The sequence below is a fragment of the Pyrus communis genome, chromosome 1 (genome assembly GCF_041283825.1).
Source record: "Pyrus communis isolate YQ-2024b chromosome 1, ASM4128382v1, whole genome shotgun sequence".
In the NCBI taxonomy this organism is placed as follows: domain Eukaryota; kingdom Viridiplantae; phylum Streptophyta; class Magnoliopsida; order Rosales; family Rosaceae; genus Pyrus; species Pyrus communis.
Window position 1 is genome coordinate 6,041,516 of NC_142565.1, and position 20,612 is coordinate 6,062,127.

Genomic DNA, 20,612 nt, shown 5'->3' on the forward strand with positions numbered 1-20,612 from the left:
GTTGGAGATGGTAAGAAATATGTCCATGTACTGTTCATTAGAATATTAATTTCTTGGAGGGCCAGAGGGCTAAAAGGAGCATTCTGGTCAGCCTTCGGTTGCAGGTGGCCTAACCGCATGATGTACGATGAACGGATGTGATTTGAGGATCTCTAGGATCCTCACGAAGAAGATCTCCGGGATCCTCACAAAGAGGATCCTCTCTCCTCCGTGACCTATCCTAGTTTTTTTTTTTTATTTATTTTTTTTAACAATCATTATTATCTACACTAAAGGGAGAAGGCTAGCCTTACAATGAGCTAGCAATAATGTGGTTCAAATTCACCTTTAGCAAGAATCGAACTAAGACCTCTTACTTACCAGTGAAGAGGAATACTATTAGACTGTAATACTAAGTGGCTTGACCTGTCCTAGTTGAGAATAAAGAGAATAATTGATCTTCTATTCATTTTTTTTCTTTGTTTACAATGTTAAAGGGTTTTTGTTTGATAAAATAGAGAATTACGCGATAGTAAACATTCGGAGTAAGGCTGTATATAGAATGCATAACACTCACCCTCAACCTCTTTTAAATATAGAGAATTAACAGATGTGACACATTAAGTGAGACTAATATGATTAGATGGATGATATAAAAATAAAACTATTATAGATTGATTTATCATTCTAAAATGATTTTCATGATTTCACCTCAGATTTGGTTTAGTTTTTGTATTTAAGCATCAGGATTGGTTTAATGACTTTTAATTTCTGTTTTGTTGAGAGAGGATCGAGTTTAAATCAGACCCGACGACCAGGACTAGGTTATGCTCCAACTAACCCCATATTAGAAAACATTTCTAATAATCAACCAAACCTAGCCTAATCTCATCAGTAATCTTATGACCTAAAAGACTCAGACGACTATTCTAATATCTGTAATTGGATCCGTATCTAGTCGAAATCTTATAGACGACACTCATTAAAAAAGAAAAGAAAAAGTACTCGTTGACCCTAAAAATTACAAAGCCTATGTGGCGTGCAGGCCGAGTAACTAATAAGCTAACTACGTCATTCGGTTGAATGTGGGGCGTGCCAACTTGTCGGCCGAGCTCGGCCGAGGAGTAAAATTTGTTGATGTTGTGTTGAGCGCGTTGCTGACTTCTTTATCTTGCGACTACGGCCGAGGAAGGAACGAGTCTCGGCCTTTGGATTCTCGAGCATGAAGACAAGGCTGCTAGTTCTGCAAAGTTCAATATCAAATTTGGCTCTCAGAGTGCCGAATGTAGTAACCTGGTAACACCTCACTTTGCCGAGAAGGCTAATGAGATGACCTTTGCCAATAAGGATTCGAAAATCCTTCTCGACCAAGACTTGGATAGATAACCAGTCGGCCTCGACGCAGTGCTGTTTATCCAAACTGAAGATGCTTCGCGGTCGGCTAATTCTACGACAACAGTGTTGTTTATCCAAACTGAAGGTGTTTGTCGGTTGCCTTCACAGTGCTGTTTATCCAAATTGAAGATGTGTCGGCGGAAAAAGAAAATAAAAAAATCTCAAGGTGTTTGAGAGGTTTGCGCAGGGCAATTGTGTGTTGAATTGGAGGTCCCTTCCATGTTGCACGACCTCTTGTATTTATAGTGAAGTTTCTGCTCGCAGCCTGATGGTATTTGTAGAATTCAATTGCAACTAAAACCATTTGATAAGCCAATCCCTTTGCTAATAATTATCATAACCTGAATTGGTGCTAGTCATGCAGCATATTCGAAACGCCTAATGCCAACCACGTGCAATAGAACTCTCATTAATTTCAAACCCTCCATGCTGCTTGGCGGCTAAATCCTCCACGTATGTGAATTATGTATGTCGTAAACACCTGCAATTTAATTGCAATGCCAACCCCTGAAAGCCTTATCACATCCCATTAATGTTACCAAGCCTAGGCTACCTAGGCTTCCTATCTTATCACCTTTAAACTCATCCATCCATGCATGCATCCTGACACTTCTTTCTTGAATACCAGCTTTGCAGCATATCCACACGTCCACACATATCCCAACTCAATTTAAACTATACCACTTGCTTCGGGATATAATTCGCACCCTATTTACCTGGTTGAAAAAGATGCTAGGATAATTCATATTAAAAGATAATTACTATGATAAAAACCATAATATTATCCTTTAATAATGACAAAAATTATCTTCACTTTTCCATCCGACGATTAAGAGCTATGTTCACTCAATGACCTTGATTGCACGGACCGATGATGTAAATTTTGGGTCCAAACAGTACTCAATTAGATTATCAAAGCAAAGAATCCTAGCTATTTTCCAACTTCACATTGCATATATCACTTTCGGTTCTGTTGGGGCATTGATTCAAACCAAACCATAACACTTTTCAATATGAATCACAAATAACATGTGGTTGAAATTGGGTGGTATAAAATCATACCAACATATATAGCAACTGAGCTCAAGTGCAATGCCAATGAATTCCTACATGCATGCATGTATCCACCAAATCTTAACCCTAGATACAAATAGGTCAAGAAACATTGAATGGATGTTCCACCTGGGCAACTATCGTCTCTAATGGGTCGTTGTTGGCTTGGCCACCTATTGTTCTTTATGCTTTGCTGGGCATGAATATTACATATCGCTGTATGTACATTTATATATGCAGATTTTGTCTTCGTTTTATCTGTACGAATCTTTCTTATTTGTTTTTATGAATAAATTTAGAAGGCATATTTGTCCTAGTGGTATCAATGTCATGCGGCCTACCTAAAGCATTATTGGGTGTGACATGACATCAATATTCCATGTGTTTTTAGTACTTAAAGATCAATTAATTTAAATTGTCAAGTATGTGTCTGCACTGAATTAGTGTAAATAATAACATATATTCGATTAATATTATTACGATGTTGCACGTCTAAATGCTATCAAACTACACATGCTCTAACCCTAATTTGCATAAGACCAAAACTGATATCCTCTTCTTTTTTTCTCTCTCGTAAAACTTACAAAAGCCGTTGAGAATCTCTAATTGAACTATATATCCTTATTTTGTACACAAAAATACGAAAACTATTGCTTTATTACTTTGATTTATTCCAACACAGATAAAAGAGCACGCGCGATAGTGCGCCACCATCACCATGAAATATATAAACATGTGAAACAAACGTTTGTGGTTTTCCTTTTATTTAATTTGAGAGTTGACAAAGATCAAACATCGTTTTGTGAATTTGTAAGGGAAGAGGATCCTCATTAGATTTACTTTGTGTGGATTCTAAGGATCTTCACATTCTAACTATTTATTGTATATCGTGCTATCAGTTTTCTTTAGATACTATTTGTGTTTAATTTTAAATAATAAAAAAAGAAAAACTAATGAAAATGGCTTAAAAACTTTGAATTTTAACGATAAAAATAAAATAAAGATTAAAGTGAATAGTATCAGGATCGACTTTTTAATGTAAAAATGTGGTTTTTCGTTAAAGTGAACAATACCGGGAGCTTTTCGTTAAAGTTCCCATAAAAAAAAAAATTCAAATGATTTCTAATTGCACGATACACGATAAATGATTAAGATGTGGAGATCCCGAGGATCCCCACAAAGTAGATATGGATGAGATCCAATTCCATTTGTAAGTTGTCGTATTGCAGTTGGACAGTTCAATTACCGCCCATTGATCAACAGGAACATCAATCACCCAATAAAGAAATAAAAAAAGAGTAATGTTAGGTAGATCAAAAATTTTAATCAAATTTATAGAGTAAATAATGTCTTACCGATAAAAAATAAGTACGTTAATTAATACTTAATTAATAATTCAAATCATTAATAATCACATTATTTGTTTGTCAAAATTTGACTTAAGAATTTGATCTTCGTAACATACTCATATAGAAATTGGTCATGTGTCAATGATTCCATGCAGCTTGCCTAGGTTTCAGTGGTGGTCGACTTTATGATATCGTAATTTGGCAACTTAATGACCTCCATGATAAAGTTATAGACAAAGTTTTCACCCGAGTAATGATGAATTTGTACCTACTTTTTTGGTATATACCAAGTTACAATCAAGCTTGTGGGAGAACAATTCAAAAAATAATAATAACTGAATTTTAAAATAACTGAATTTTGTTAATAAAATATAATTTCAGCATACAGTGAAAACTATAATAAAAAATTACAAAAAATGATACTAACTTGATACCGATCAGAATACAACTATCTAATCCTACAACTTACACATTCTAATCTTGAAATTATTATAAACGTAAAAGTAGTTAAACTTACGTGTCATGTGTAACACAAAGTTAAATGTGAATTGTGAATTATGCACACATAACCTTAGTTGCATGAATGAACTCTCTAAATCATGTGTGCTTAACTTACCATGTAAGTATTTTTTTTTTTCAAAAAAATTATCATAGACTAGCAATAATGTGGTTCAAATTCGATAATGTCAAGAATTAAACCTGAGACCTCTCATAAATGAAAAAGAATGTCACTAGACCATTATACAAGTAACTAAATTATTATAAAGTCAAAAGCAACCAAATTTACCCGATCCACGCAACACAAAGTCAAATGTTAGTAACCAATTGAACACAAAATCTCATGTGAATCAAAGTTCTGGAAAGCGAATCAATGCGTGGTTCCAAATCCAAACCATCAAATGGCCTAAAGTGGCACAGTAGCCTGCAATCCTAATCACTCAGTCATCTCATATATCGAAATGAAATACCGGAGATATGCCTTTTTCCCAACCCACCAACCCCAAAAATCCCCTGCTTCCTTCTCTTTCCCTTCCCTCTCCCACAACCTTCCAAGCAAACCACTAAAAAAATCGAATTATTGAAAACAATTTCAAGCACACCGACACTATATCAAGGTAATCCAGCACAATATACTGAAAACTCCATTGCCATCTGCTTAACCAAAACCCAGCAAAGACTCGAACTTTACTTCCTATGGGATTCCAAAGATTCATACTTTGCTGGGTTTTCCTCCTCTTCCTCCCAAACCCAGCAAAAACCCAGCTCGACCAAGAGCTCAACTTCAACGGCTTCAATGGCGTCTCCAACAGCAGCAACATGAGCTTAAACGGCGTCGCATCAATCGAGCCCAACGGCATGCTAAAGCTCACAAACGACACTCTCAGAGTCCTCGGTCACGCCTTCTACTCCGCCCCAGTCCGATTCAAAAACTCTACCAACGGCAAAGCCTTTTCCTTCTCCACCTCCTTCGTCTTCACCATCGTCCCGGAGTACCCAAAGCTCGGCGGCCACGGCCTTGCCTTCATAATCTCGCCGTCGAAGTCGCTCCCGGGATCCCTTCCCAGCCAGTACCTCGGCATCCTCAACGCCACCGTCGTCGGCAACTTCTCCAACCACATCTTTGCCGTCGAATTCGACACAGTCCAGGACTTCGAATTCGGGGACATCAACGACAACCATGTCGGAATCGATATCAACAGCCTGGCTTCCAACAAATCGACCCCGGCCGGGTTTTTCAGCAGTGGAAATTCGACGAAAGAGAACCTCAATCTCAAGAGTGGGCTGCCGATCCAGGCCTGGGTCGATTACGATTCGGTGAAAAATCAAGTCACTGTCATGCTTTCACCCGATTCGATCAAACCCAGATCCCCGATTTTAACATTCGATGTCGATCTTTCACCAATTTTGGAAGATTTTATGTACGTTGGGTTCTCTGCTTCGACCGGGATGCTCGCCAGCTCCCACTACGTCTCCGGTTGGAGCTTTAAGATGAACGGAGAAGCCAAATCTCTGGATTTAGATGCTCTGCCTAAACTTCCCGGCCCGAAAAAGAAGCATTCATCAGCGTTGATCGTTGGCGTTTCACTTTCTGTTCTTGTTTTCTTTATCTTGGCCGCCGGATTGGGCTTCTACATTGTTCACAGGATCAAGAACGCCGAGGTGATCGAGCCGTGGGAGCTCGACATTGGGCCTCATAGATTCAGGTACAACGACCTGAAGCAGGCCACCAGAGGGTTCAGGGATAAAGAGGTGATCGGGTTTGGTGGATTTGGTAAGGTTTACAAAGGGACACTGCCGAATTCGGAAACCCAAGTGGCGGTTAAGCGAATTTCGAACGAATCGAGGCAGGGTCTGCAGGAATTCGTGTCGGAAATCGCCACCATTGGCCGTCTCAGGCATAGGAATTTAGTGCAGTTGTTGGGGTGGTGTCGCCGGCGCGGAGATTTGTTGCTTGTGTATGATTTCATGCCTAATGGGAGCTTGGATAAGTACTTATTTGAGAAGCCAAAAGCAATTTTGAGCTGGGAACAGAGGTTCAAGATAGCTCAAAATGTAGCTTCTGGCTTATTGTATTTGCATGAAGGTTGGGAGCAAACTGTGATTCATAGGGACATAAAAGCAGGAAACGTGCTTTTGGATTCTGAGATGAATGGAAGGCTTGGAGATTTCGGTCTTGCTAAATTGTATGAGCATGGAGCAAACCCTACAACAACTAGGGTTGTTGGGACACTGGGTTACCTCGCTCCCGAGTTGACTCGGACCGGAAAACCAACTCCGAGCTCGGATGTGTTTGCTCTTGGTGCTCTGCTGCTGGAGCTGGTGTGTGGGAGGAGACCCATTGAGCCAAAAGCCCTGCCGGAGGAGCTGATGTTGGTTGATTGGGTTTGGGAGAAGTGGAAGGCTGGTGCAATTCTTGAAGTTGTGGACCCCAGATTGGGGGCTGAGTTTGATGATCTGGAGGCTGTGGTGGTGCTGAAGCTAGGGCTGATGTGCTCAAATAATACCCCCAAGGCAAGGCCCACAATGAGGCAGGTGGTGAGGTACTTGGAGGGTGAGGCAGCGCTGCCGGACGCAGTGGCGTCTCCCGGGGCTTATGATGGGAGGAAGGGTGGTGAGTTTGAGGATTATGTGCATTCTTATCCCACATCATCAGGTTGTGAGAAGGCAAGTGCTTGGTCTTGTGATGATGCGGATGTTGATTTTGAAGGCGGTTCTAGCTCGCCTCCCTCAGTATCTGGTAGTCGTAGAGGTGGTAGTGACAGGTGCCCAAGCTTGCAGGGATTCTAGCGTGTGATGGGGGATTTATCCGCCCTGTCTCTATATCTCACATCAAGTCAGAGATAGAGGCAGGACAGAAAATTCCCATCTATGCTCAAGTTTTTTCTATGTAGGCGTGACAATCCCCTTTTTTTCCCTTTGTATTTTGCTTGTTTTTCTTTTGTATGATTATAGTTGTGTTAGTATTTCTGTGTTGATGTATGAAAACTTGATTTTTGTGACACACCTTGTTGGCTTATTTCCTGCTGAGATCCCAAGTCTCCAAGTGGGCCCTCTTGGCCACCCGCAACCTTGGCTTTTTGGAGATAACTTGTAAATATGTTCCGGTAAATGATGTTTCTTTGACGTGCATTTATATCTTCCTCTTTCATCTTTGAAATTCATTGTGTTTATACAAGTCTTCACATCATTGACTATATCTTACTTGACATCGACCACAAGGTTCCGTATTCGAATCTCATTTGAGGTTCTATGTTAGATTGTAACTTCCCTCAATTTTAGTGGTATAAAATATAATAAATAAATAAAATAGAACATAGAACACATGAGAAGAGCTTGCACGCTTAATGTCATGAAACATTAGAACATATAAAACCAGTACAAATTCATCTCTTTATTTCTGAATACTTTTACATAACATCGTCTGTGATAGTTTTGCAGGTAACCTGACCGCCCCGCGCCCCCCCCCGGGCGCCCGGTCTTTGTGTCAGTTGTCGAGAGGTCAACAAATGAGGGTTTGTCTACATGAGGTAGACCTGACAATTTATTATCCGACTCGTTAGCATAACACAAAAATGATACAAAAATAATGGGTTTCGAGTCAACACAATAACTAATAGTCATTATTGGACTGCTCGTTAAGAACCCGTTAATGACGGGTTTACACACAAGTAACTTGTTTCGACCCGTTAAAAAAATTATTTTGATGATTTTAAAGTTAAGGTACTAAAAATACTTACTATGAAATACAATAGCATATTATAGTAAAAATTTAATCCCTAAATTCATAAAATGTCAGTTTTTACATTATTTTCCAATATAGCAAAAAATCTTATCAAATTGACATAAATACCCTCAAAATTAAAACCCATGATATTTGAGATTGTCACCCTAAAATTCCATAATCTAAACTAGTCATTCAACTAGATTTTTCTTTAAACTTTCCACTAGCATATTCACACAGTATTTATGTGTTAATTGGTGAGTCTGAAGCATCATTTGCTAAGACCATCTCCAACCCTTAGCCTAAAACCTATAGTTTTTAGCCTAGAAAATTTAGGTTTTAACCCAGAAACAGCTTTTCTGCTCCAACCCTTCTGGCCTAAAATTTTAGCCCCAAATTATCAAAGAATGAATTTAGGCTTTTTTTTTAATTGATTTAAAAAAAAATTATGTAGACTATCCGAAATTAATTTTATGAACATTTTAACCTAAAAATATTTAAATTCCGTTAAACATTGAAAAATCACTAAACCGACACATGAAACTCATGAAAGAAACACTATAGAAGAATATGAAACACAAGATAGAAATGTTTAAACATAAGACACATGAGCAAACACATGGTTTGGAAGATAGTAGAATTATAGGAGAAAATTGAGTTTTGTGTGGATGTTTCAATAAATAGATAGGTAGTTATAGAGTTTTCAGGTGAATTTTGAGTTAAATAATTTTTTATAATTATTTTAACATTTGAATTTAAATTTGGGCCATTAGATTTTTTTTTTTTTTTTTTTTTTACCTTTAGATTTGATCATATTCGATCTCAGTCGTTGAACTCAATAGATTTATAAATATAAAACCAAAATATTAACTAAATTAAATATGGATCGTTGGATAACCAACAACCCATTGAATGTGAGCAGTTGATCAACCAAAAGAGTTGTTGGGCTCAATTCTATTGGCAGACAAGTGAGAGACAAAGCCATGTGGGTGAAGGTTTCACCACTAATCTTGGCGTAAATTCTGGCCTAAATTTTGTTTTTTTGTAGGTTTTAGGTTTTAAGTCCAAATTAGAACTTGGATTGAAATGGATTGGAGGGAGAATAGACGGGGAATTATAGGTTTTAGACTATGGGTTAGAGTTAGCCTAATAGAATAGCTCCCCAACCTATTTCTAAGGCATCTGTTGGAATTATTAAGTAATTATTGTCTAATGGTAAGGAAAGCTCTGGTATGTTTTTTATTTTTTCTTTGATTCTTTTGACGTGGGCTATATCTTCATGATTGAATTTGATATTTCTTGTACTACTAGTTTTCTGATATAAGCTACTAGTTTCTCTTGACAAATTTTGAATAAAAGGCCTTGCATGGTTTAGTTTTCCTAAAAAACTTTGTAATAATTTTTTATCTGCAATCATCAAGAACCTTGCAACAGAGCCATCAATAACATTAGCCCACCCATTTTGCTGCAAACGTCCCTGCTTGCCATGTCCTTTTGGTTCAGGAACTCCATGTAAACTACCACATGAAAATGAGGAAGCCGCAGTGGAATGGACATTGTATGAGTTTGAGACCCTCTTATCTCACATTAGTCAATAATATTTTTTCACTAGTCTTTATATAGGCTTATTCCTTTTTCTTAGTAATTAGAACTTGGACCATTTGGAAATGGATTGAAGGCTTGGGCCTTATGATTGTGTGGATTAGGCTTAATGATTATACTATAATATTAATATTAATTAATCAAGACAAGGGCCTTGGGATTAGTTTTAATTTCGAATAAAATTTTTAATTAATAGACACAAGGTGTATCTCTTTGGAAAGAGTTGTATAGCTTCAGATACATCCAAAAGGTGTTTGAAGAGGTATGAAAGAGCCTATATAACTGGAGTCCTCAGTTCCATCATATATCATCTTTTTTCTTCCCCCTTGTATTCCGTACAAAATTTCTAGAGAGTAAACACGCAAAGCAATTCGCTAGAGTTCTATAATCCAGTGCGGGTTGTAGAATTAGGTAGTTGTATCCTGGTTGAGTAGACGTTGTAGAACCACAAGCACACGAGTGGGACGGAAATACTGTTCGAAGGACATAGCGTTTGAGCTAGTCTCTACCTTCAATTCATTCAAGTTAGTATCATTTAAATTTTTTGTAATTATTGTATTATTGCATTATGTATTGCAAGTATTTTTGAATAATAAAGTATAAGTATTTCGGTTCTGTATTTCTGTTATTTTATTGTTTCTAAATTGTTCTCCAACAGAAACTCCCTACCTGATTCGAGTTGTATCTAAGCCAAACTTCAGCGATTTCAGGCTATTCCAACCGCTCCTGTTCCCAAGCGATTTCTGGCCACATGGTTTATTATCGACGACCATGATGTTTTGATCTCGATGATCTAGAAGTAATAGATCTAGAGACCATAAGTTAAAACCTAATTGCAAAAAACTGACGTCAATAATATGAAATCAAAGAAATTATAGACGTTAATTCTTTTTTAATTGCTATCCAATTCAGTCAAGCATTTACGGTGAAGAATTTTTAGAGGCAGAGCCTCTACTATGAAATCACATCCTCATATTTCACTATTTAAATACTGTATTTTATAAATTTATGGTGTAGAACTTTTTTCAAAATTTGAAAAATGATGAAAATGTCTCTGTTGGGCTATGTGGAGTTTTATGTGGACGTATATTATCCTTCCATGTTTTGCCACACTTATTGGCATATTCCGATAGTACGTGCTGATACAAACGCGTAAGAGCAAGCGAGATGTAATTGGAAGCCTACGGGCTTTACCTTTGTTGTACAATTGTATATATGTGACAAAGAGCGCCCCCCGCCGCCCCCCTCTTCCGATAGTACGTGCTGATACAAACGCGTAAGAGCAAGCGAGATGTAATTGGAAGCCTACGGGCTTTACCTTTGTTGTACAATTGTATATATGTGACAAAGAGCGCCCCCCGCCACCCCACCCCCCCCCCCCCCCGGCGAGGGTTGTAAATATTGTTCATTTCAATACTAGTATTCATTTGTGTCTCTTGTTTGCATCTCCTCGTGCCCCCTACACCTGGTCGTCACGCGTTGATCTTGGATGAATATTGGGATCGGGGCGTGACATCTGAAGTCTCCATTTTTTTTCTTTTGAATTGTCTCCAATTTGGAACAAACGCAAAAGATCAAACAGGTTTTAGAATATGGTTGTAATTCGGTTTTATTATGAGGATACTTCGGTTTATTCAAGGTGGTTTTCTGATTTATTTGAAAGATATTATAAAAATTGACATTTGTGCAATTAGAGTATAAAATTTTGGCTATAAACGATAAAAACTCTAGCAATAGTGTACATTAAATATATATTATTGTATTATTATTCTATATAAGTAAAAAAATTAAGTTTTATTTATTTTTATTATGAGAGTTTCTTCTTATCATTACTGGAATAAATTTTACATGTACTGTTGTCCAAAATTCAAATCAAGTAGTATAGTATTAGTATAGATAAAAAGCCAGACGGTCAATTTTAGAGTCAACACATAACAATGATTTTCATTCTCTCTCGTATAGTTATACTCATAAATGTTTTATCCTCTTAACAATCAGATTAAACCATATTAAAAAACAAAAATATTAAAGTACTTGAAAAAACCAAACACATTAACAAATTCATAATAATTAAAACCATTTTGTATTATGATTCACGAGGTTTGGTGGCAACTAACCATTAGGTCCTCCAACACAAATTTCAAATCCCCATTCTCCACTTCGCACAACTGGCGCGAACCAATGACCCGCCCACAATTACCATTCAAATGAGCCACGAACAAAACGAAAAAATGCAGACCAACCGACTCTTTATTCCACAATTACCATTCAATTGATCCATCCCCATTTGCCGTTAAAAATGCGTCACGAACAAAACGAAAAACTGATTTTATTGAAATTAAAGGTCAAATTTTAGCTATATTTGGTAAAAAATCGACACTGAGTGTACCCACCTAATCCAGCGCAATTAATATACTGAAAACTCCATTGCCATCTGCTTAACAAAAACCCAGCAAAGACTCCAGCATTCCTTTCTATGGCATTCCGAAGATTCACACTTTGCTGGGTTTTCCTCCTCTTTCTCCCAGACCCAGCAAAAACCCAGCTCGACCAAGAACTCTACTTCAACGGCTTCAATGGTGTCGCCACCAACAGCAACATAAGCTTAAACGGCGTCGCATCAATCGAGCCCAACGGCATGCTAAAGCTCACAAACGACACTCCCAGAGTCCTCGGCCACGCCTTCTACTCCGCCCCATTTCGATTCAAAAACTCCACCGACGGCAAAGCCTTTTCCTTCTCCACCTCCTTCGTCTTCACCATCGTCCCTGAGTACCCAAAGCTCGGCGGCCACGGCCTTGCCTTCATAATCTCGCCATCGAAATCTCTCCCGGGATCCCTCCCCAGCCAGTACCTCGGCATCTTCAACGCCACCGTCGTCGGCAACTTCGCCAACAGCATCTTCGCCGTCGAATTTGACACCGTCCAGAGCTTCGAATTCGGGGACATCAACGACAACCATGTCGGAATCGATATCAACAGCCTGGCCTCCAACAAATCGACCCCGGCGGGGTTTTTCACCGGTGGAAATTCGACGAAAGAGGACCTCAATCTCAAGAGTGGGCTGCCGATCCAGGCCTGGGTCGATTACGATTCGGTGAAAAATCAGGTCACTGTCATGCTTTCACCGCATTCGATCAAACCCAGATCCCCGATTTTAACATTCGATGTCGATCTTTCTACAATTTTGGAAGATTTTATGTACATTGGGTTCTCTGCTTCGACCGGGTTGCTCGCCAGCTCCCAGTACGTCTCCGGTTGGAGCTTGAAGATGAACGGAGAAGCCAAGTCTCTGGATTTAGAAGCTTTGCCTAAACTTCCCGGCCCGAAAAAGAAGCAATCGTCAGCGTTGATCATTGGCGTTTCTGTTTCCGTTCTTGTTTTTTTTATCTTGGCCGTCGGATTGGGGTTCTACATTGTTCAGAGGATCAAGAACGCGGAGGTGATCGAGCCGTGGGAGCTCGACATTGGGCCCCATATATTCAGATACAGCGAGCTCAAGCAGGCCACCAGAGGGTTCAGGGATAAAGAGGTGATCGGGTTTGGTGGATCTGGTAAGGTTTACAAAGGGACATTGCCGAATTCAGAAACCCAAGTGGCCGTTAAGCGAATTTCGAACGAGTCGAGGCAGGGTCTGCAGGAATTCGTGTCGGAAATTGCCACCATTGGCCGTCTCAGGCACAGGAATTTAGTGCAGTTGTTGGGGTGGTGTCGGCGGCGCAGAGATTTGTTGCTTGTGTATGATTTTATGCCTAATGGGAGCTTAGATAAGTACTTATTTGAGAAGCCAAAAGCAATTTTGAGCTGGGAACAGAGGTTCAAGATAGCTCAAAATGTAGCTTCTGGCTTATTGTATTTACATGAAAGTTGGGAGCAGACTGTGATTCATAGGGACGTAAAAGCAGGAAACGTGCTTTTGGATTCTGAGATGAATGGAAGGCTTGGAGATTTCGGTCTTGCTAAATTGTATGAGCATGGAGCAAACCCTACAACAACTAGGGTTGTTGGGACACTGGGTTACCTTGCTCCCGAGTTGACTCGGACCGGAAAACCGACTCCGAGCTCGGATGTGTTTGCTCTTGGTGCTCTGCTGCTAGAGCTGGTGTGTGGGAGGAGACCCATTGAGCCAAAAGCCCTGCTGGAGGAGCTGATATTGGTTGATTGGGTTTGGGAGAAGTGGAAGGCTGGTGCAATTCTTGAAGTTGTGGACCCCAGATTGGGGGCTGAGTTTGATGATCTGGAGGCTGTGGTGGTGCTGAAGCTAGGGCTGATGTGCTCAAATAATACCCCCAAGGCAAGGCCCACAATGAGGCGGGTGGTAAGGTACTTGGAGGGTGAGGCAGCGCTGCCGGATGGAGTGGCGTCTCCCGGGGCTTAGAGCAACTCCAACGTTGGAGCCCTCCCCCCTGGCAATACACTATTCAATCCACCTAATGAACAGTAACTGCCCTTAATGAACAGTAAGTAGCCCTGGCAATAGAATTTGCATCTCCACCGTTACACTTCAATAGCCCTGCAATAGGCAATAAAATATTAGTATTTTTTTTTATTATAAAATAATACAAAATAATTTTAATTGTAATATCGGATAAGATTTTTAATCGTTCTCGGTGCGCCACGTGTCATTATCCGAAGTATTATTAAATAATACAAAATAATACAATTATTGGTGATGGATTTGTGATAAGATTATTAACCAATCACGTCGCGCCACGTGTCATAATCGGTTCACAATCTTTGAGGATAGATTTCCATCAGATTTTTAACGAATGACGACATGCCACGTGTCATAATCGGTTCACAATCTTTGAGGATAGATTTCCATCAGATTTGTAACGAATGACGGCATGCCACGTGGCATTATGCAGAACCTAATCATTTCTGAATCCTCAATATAATCCACCATCCATCCTCACAAATCTCACACCAAAATTCTCAAGATCTCTATCGTTATTCATAGTTTCTGCTTCCTTCTTCACAAAAATTTGTATCATTATTCATAGTTTCTGTTTCTTTCTTTCAATGTCGTCTTCTTCTTCCTCAAGGATGATGTGGGAATACAATCAGGAAGAGGAAGAATTGTTTAACGAATCTGAAGCAATCTTCAATCACCAGAGGGTAAGAAATGAGAGGGAAGAGGATGAGGAGCGTCAAATGAGAAATGACGAAGTAAGAAGGGGCAGAGCCTCACATTCCCGTCGAGTCATCCAAGCTGCGGCTCAGATCTGCAGGCCCAGCCGTTCCGGAAACCTTGATAGAAGCAGGCAACGACGAGGTATGGAACTCTTGGATGATTATTTTGTTCCTAATAGTGCATTCCCTAATACGTACTTTAGACGTCGTTTTAGAATGGAACGACATTTGTTCAACAAAATCATGATTGCTGTTTGCAACCATGATTCTTATTTTGTGCAAAAAAAAGATGCTTTTGGTGCTATGGGTCTACTGCCTGAGCAAAAAATTACTGCTGCCTTGCGGATGCTTGCATATGGAGCATCTGCAGACCAAGTGGATGAGATAACGAGGATGGGGCAATCAACCATTCTTGAGTCCCTGATGAGGTTTTGCGGAGCAATCGAATCTATCTACACCGCTGAGTACCTCCGCAAACCTACACACATGGACTTGGAGCGGCTGTTGAAGAAGGCGGAGATGCGTGGCTTTCCGGGGATGATTGGAAGCATTGATTGTATGCACTGGACGTGGAAAAACTGTCCAAGTGCATGGCAAGGCGCTTACGGGGACAGAAAAGGAGTAAAAAGTATCATTCTGGAAGCGGTGGCATCTTTTGATACATGGATTTGGCACGCCTTTTTCGGGGTCCCGGGAGCTCAAAATGACATCAACGTCCTTGCCCAATCCCCAGTGTTCAACGATGTCTTGCAAGGAAATGCACCAAAAGTTACGTATGAGGTCAACGGACGTATGTACGACGGGCCATACTACCTAGCTGACGGCATCTACCCGCGCTGGTCAACCTTTGTCAAAACAGTGCCACGTCCACGGAGTGCAAAGGAAAAACACTTTGCAAGCTGTCAAGAGGGGTGCAGGAAGGATGTAGAGCGTTGTTTCGGTATCCTCCAAGCTCGCTGGGCGATCGTCAGGGGTGCTGCCAGATTGTTTGATGTAGAGTCGCTTCGATCCATCATGATGACGTGCATCATTCTTCATAACATGATTGTGGAAGATGAGTACGATTATGAAGCCGTTGATGAATATGAGCCAGACCCGATGAACAATTCAAGAACACGTATATATTGTGCTCATGACGCCACCGATGAGCCTGTGCAACATGAGCCATTACAAAGGGATGAACGTTACAATGAAAGGCTCATTCAACGATATACTGCATTTCAAATGCCAGACATGCACAATGCCCGACAAATTGACTTGATAGAGCACCAGTGGGCATTGAAACAAGCTGAAGATAATTAAGTTCATTTAGTGTGTTTTTTTTTAATTTGGTATGTTTATGTTATTTTATTTGGTGTGTTTTATTATTTGGTATGTTTAAGTAATTTTTTTATGTTTATGTTTATGTAATTCTTAGTATGTTTATGTTTATGTTTATGTTTATGTAATTTTGTTATGTTTATGTTTATGTAATTCTTAGTATGTTTTATGTTTATGTTTATGTTTATGTAATTTTGTTATGTTTATGTTTATGTAATTCTTAGTATGTTTATGTAAAGGACTTTTAATTAGAACGATGGACTTTTAATTATTTTATACAAGGACTTTTAATTTGAACAATGGACTTTTAATAAATAACTTACCAAATTAATTTGAATAAATATTCAAGAAATTGGAAACAACATAAATAATACAAACAATAAATAATAAATTACAACCCAAAGTGATTGGAAAATTATGGGCTCCGATTACAAAAAGTACTCTATTCATCATCACTTAACCAATTTGTGGTGCTAGGATGATCTTCTCTTGCGGTGCTAGAACCACCTTGGCTTGCTATTGCTTCTCTTGCACGCCTCCTTCGCACAACGTCCGCTTTCTCTGATTTCCAAAAAAATTTAGAATTTGGAGACTTCCCTTCTAAAGACATGTTCATAATCTCACGATCTTGTTGAGCCCGTCTTTCTTCTCTAACATGTTCCCTTTCTTGCCTAAGTAGCTCTCTTTCTCTCTCATTAGCATAAAATTCTCTCTCAACAGCTGCTTGTTTTGATGCCTCTCTAGCCTTTTCAGCCTCATCTTTCGCCAGGTCCCTTGCCAAAGTCAATTCACCTTGGCGAGTAAGTTCTTCCATGAACTTTGCATAATCGTTCTTGGAAGCACTACCTTTTCTCTTTGAAGCCTTCTTACCTTGAGGCTTAATTGGAAAACGGGTCGAACCCGACGCGCGTTCAGGGAGGGGCGTTTCGGGCACTTCTTCTGCATCATCTTCATGAACATGATCGGGTGTAGAGTGTAGAGGGGTGCTGTTCATGTGCACTTCTGGACCGACTGGCACAACTCTAAATTTAGGACAATCTTTGACAATATTCCAACATTCCCACCGGTTGAATGATTTATTTTTGCTTTTGGTTTTGGCAGCGTACCAAGCTTGTGCTTGAAGTTCCTACACAATAAAAATAAGTAACAAATAAATAAGTAACTAGCAAATACATACATATATATATATAAGTAACAAATAAATAATTTTAATGAAAATAAGTAACTAGCAAATATATACATATATATATATAAGTAACAAATAAATAATTATAATGAAAATAAGTAACTAGCAAATATATACATATATATATATATATATATATATATAAGTAACAAATATAATGAAAATAAGTAAGAAGGCTTCAAGTTTAGTAAATAATGAAAATAAGTAACAAATAAATAATTATAATGAAAATAACTAACTAGCAAATATATACATATATATATAAGTAACAAATATAATGAAAATAAGTAAGAAGGCTTCAAGTTTAGTAAATAATGAAAATAAGTAACAAATAAATAATTATAATGAAAATAACTAACTAGCAAATATATACATATATATATAAGTAACAAATATAATGAAAATAAGTAACAAATAAATAATTATAATGAAAATAACTAACTAGCAAATATATACATATATATATATATATATAAGTAACAAATATAATGAAAATAAGTAAGAAGGCTTCAAGTTTAGTAAATAATGAAAATAAGTAACAAAATAAATAATTATAATGAAAATAACTAACTAGCAAATATATACATATATATATAAGTAACAAATATAATGAAAATAAGTAAGAAGGCTTCAAGTTTAGTAAATAATGAAAATAAGTAACAAATAAATAATTATAATGAAAATAACTAACTAGCAAATATATACATATATATATAAGTAACAAATATAATGAAAATAAGTAAGAAGGCTTCAAGTTTAGTAAATAATGAAAATAAGTAACAAATAAATAATTATAATGAAAATAACTAACTAGCAAATATATACATATATATATATATAAGTAACAAATATAATGAAAATAAGTAAGAAGGCTTCAAGTTTAGTAAATAATGAAAATAAGTAACAAATAAATAATTATAATGAAAATAACTAACTAGCAAATATATACATATATATATAAGTAACAAATATAATGAAAATAAGTAAGAAGGCTTCAAGTTTAGTAAATAATGAAAATAAGTAACAAATAAATAATTATAATGAAAATAACTAACTAGCAAATATATACATATATATATAAGTAACAAATATAATGAAAATAACTAAGAAGGCTTCAAGTTTAGTAAATAATGAAAATAAGTAACAAATAAATAATTATAATGAAAATAACTAACTAGCAAATATATACATATATATATAAGTAACAAATATAATGAAAATAAGTAAGAAGGCTTCAAGTTTAGTAAATAATGAAAATAAGTAACAAATAAATAATTATTGTAACATCCCGTTCCGGGATTTTTAAAACGTACGCGTGGATTTACGATTTTACCCCTAATTTGTTCGTTTACACGTTAGTGTTGTGTTGTGTGGGTTGTGGGACCACACACAATCATACATTTTCCTTTTCTTCCCGGGATTCCCTCCCTCATTCCCTCACTCTGTCTCTTCTCTCTCTCAGTCTCTCTCTTCCTCCCCGAGTTCATCTTCTTCTTCTCCTTCTACACACGGACACACATACAAACCAACTCAAACCTTCACCAATCAAGGAACCAATTACACCATTGAACTCGTGAGGTTGTGAGGAGCACAACCATACCAATTCCAGGTAAGAATTCGAACGTTTTCACGTCGTTTCAACAACGGCCGAATTATTGCACTGTTCATGCAAACCTAAACTAGTGTGTTTTTGGAATTTCTAAGCTTGTAGATGTGTTTGTGAGGTCCCAAGGAGCCTCGGAGTGGTTCGTTGGGTGAATTTGGACGTTGGGAAGGCTAGGTTCGAAGTTGGCCGAACTTTGAAGTTGTGGACAGGTATGATCTAGCAATTTTTAGGCCTTAAAAGTAGTCCAACGTGATTCTACTAGTCCTAAGCTTCATTTTGGTATAAAGATCGTGAAAAATGGTTGAAAAACGAAGGAGAAAACTTAGTTTGAAAATTACCCAGTTTTCGGCGCCGTCGCCGGCGCCGGAGTCTCGCCGGAGAAGACAGGGGAATATTTCGTTAAGTATAACGGAATATTCCTAACGGCAGTGACGGAATCCGGTTAGATTTGACGGAATATTCCGTCAGTTAACGGAATATTCCTGACGGCGTCTGTTGACACCGTCAGTGTGCAGTGCACGTGGCTGCGCGTGGGGGGCGCGTAGGTCCGTGCCTTGGCCGGCGCGTGGGGGCGCGTGCGTGGTCCAAAAATTATTCTAAAAATATGGGTGTGATCCTGAGGTTGTGTAGGTCACGTTGGTATATTCATTTGTCCAATTTGAGCAATGTATGAGAAGTTATTACGAGAAGTTGCTTAGGTGCTTTTAAATTAACGTTTTCGTAACTTTGTCGCGTATAGGTGATTCGTTTTCCGAGGACGAGCGTACACACTCGAGGCAGGGGGGCTACGACCCTTCTAATTACCTGTGAGTAGGCTTTTGTTTTCCGTATATACCTATATACATATTAATTCCCAGAAATTAAATAGAAAAGGTTAATTGTTTTATGCCATGCATCATATGAATGTTGTTTACTCATCATCGCATGTATTAGTAATGGCATGCATATATATATATATATATATATATATGTGTATTTGGTGCTGTGGACGCACAGGTAAGTGCCAGGTAAGCGGTATTCATGTGGTTATGCATTCCTGTTTATTATGCAATCGTAGTTTGAAATGCTTAGAGAGCTCATAATCTGCACCCCCGGTGTTAGTGCTCCCGCCCAGGGCCAGGGCATAGTCCTTCACGTGATGTTCACCCGCACCACACGCTCGCCTTGGATCCAAGTTAGGTGCAAGCCTTGTCGTGCAGACCACATTAGGTGGTTCCGACTCGTAGGTGACCCGCGATTATTCGCATAGTCTTCACGTGATCGTAGCACTAGAGCGTATGTATTACACCCAGTCCTGTCGTACAGACCACGTTAGGTGGCTCCGACTTGTGTGCAGATTCAGATGTTGAGTTGAGATTGGAGCTCTATAGGCAGCGGTACATGTCACGTTAGGTGACTCCCGGCTGCCAGATTATATGTTATTGATGTGGTTATGCTTGAGCATTTATATTTGATTATGAGATTCTGTTGTGGCATATTCTCAAGCATGAATGGCATATTGTGGAACATGAATGGCATATTGTGGAACATGAATGGCATATTGTGAGCATGAATGGCATATTGTGGAACATGATTGGCATACCTATACATACGTATATATGTTCATTTTCTGGGAAGTATACAGGTTTTACGGCGAGGGGTTAGAATGTATTTTGCTAAAGAGTTTTCAAAGAACTTTGTTTTTGCCCACTCACGCTTTTGTTTTTGCGCCCCTCCAAGTTCTAGTGGTCTAGCGAGTTCGGTGGTTTATCCCAGAGGGCGTCCCGG

General features: G+C 38.5%; 2 protein-coding genes across 2 annotated transcripts; both read left to right on the forward strand.

Annotated features, from left to right (window-relative positions):
* Window positions 1–4,580: 4,580 nt before the first annotated feature.
* Window positions 4,581–7,406, forward strand: LOC137720019 (L-type lectin-domain containing receptor kinase S.4). Its single transcript, XM_068459010.2, has one exon. It carries the CDS (start codon window positions 4,971–4,973, stop codon window positions 7,062–7,064), a length of 2,094 nt encoding a protein of 697 aa, XP_068315111.1. The 5' UTR covers window positions 4,581–4,970; the 3' UTR covers window positions 7,065–7,406.
* A 4,314-nt stretch (window positions 7,407–11,720) lies between these two features.
* On the forward strand, window positions 11,721–13,978 carry LOC137719376 (L-type lectin-domain containing receptor kinase S.4-like). The gene has a single exon (XM_068458420.2). The coding sequence runs from the start codon at window positions 12,077–12,079 to the stop codon at window positions 13,976–13,978; it is 1,902 nt and encodes a 633-aa protein (XP_068314521.2). The 5' UTR covers window positions 11,721–12,076.
* The last annotated feature ends 6,634 nt before the right edge of the window (window positions 13,979–20,612 follow it).

Excerpts from the sequence above, each read along its gene's own strand:
- LOC137719376 (XM_068458420.2), top strand. The coding sequence starts at position 12,077 with ATGGCATTCCGAAGATTCACACTTTGCTGGGTTTTCCTCCTCTTTCTC.
- LOC137720019 (XM_068459010.2), top strand. The coding sequence starts at position 4,971 with ATGGGATTCCAAAGATTCATACTTTGCTGGGTTTTCCTCCTCTTCCTC.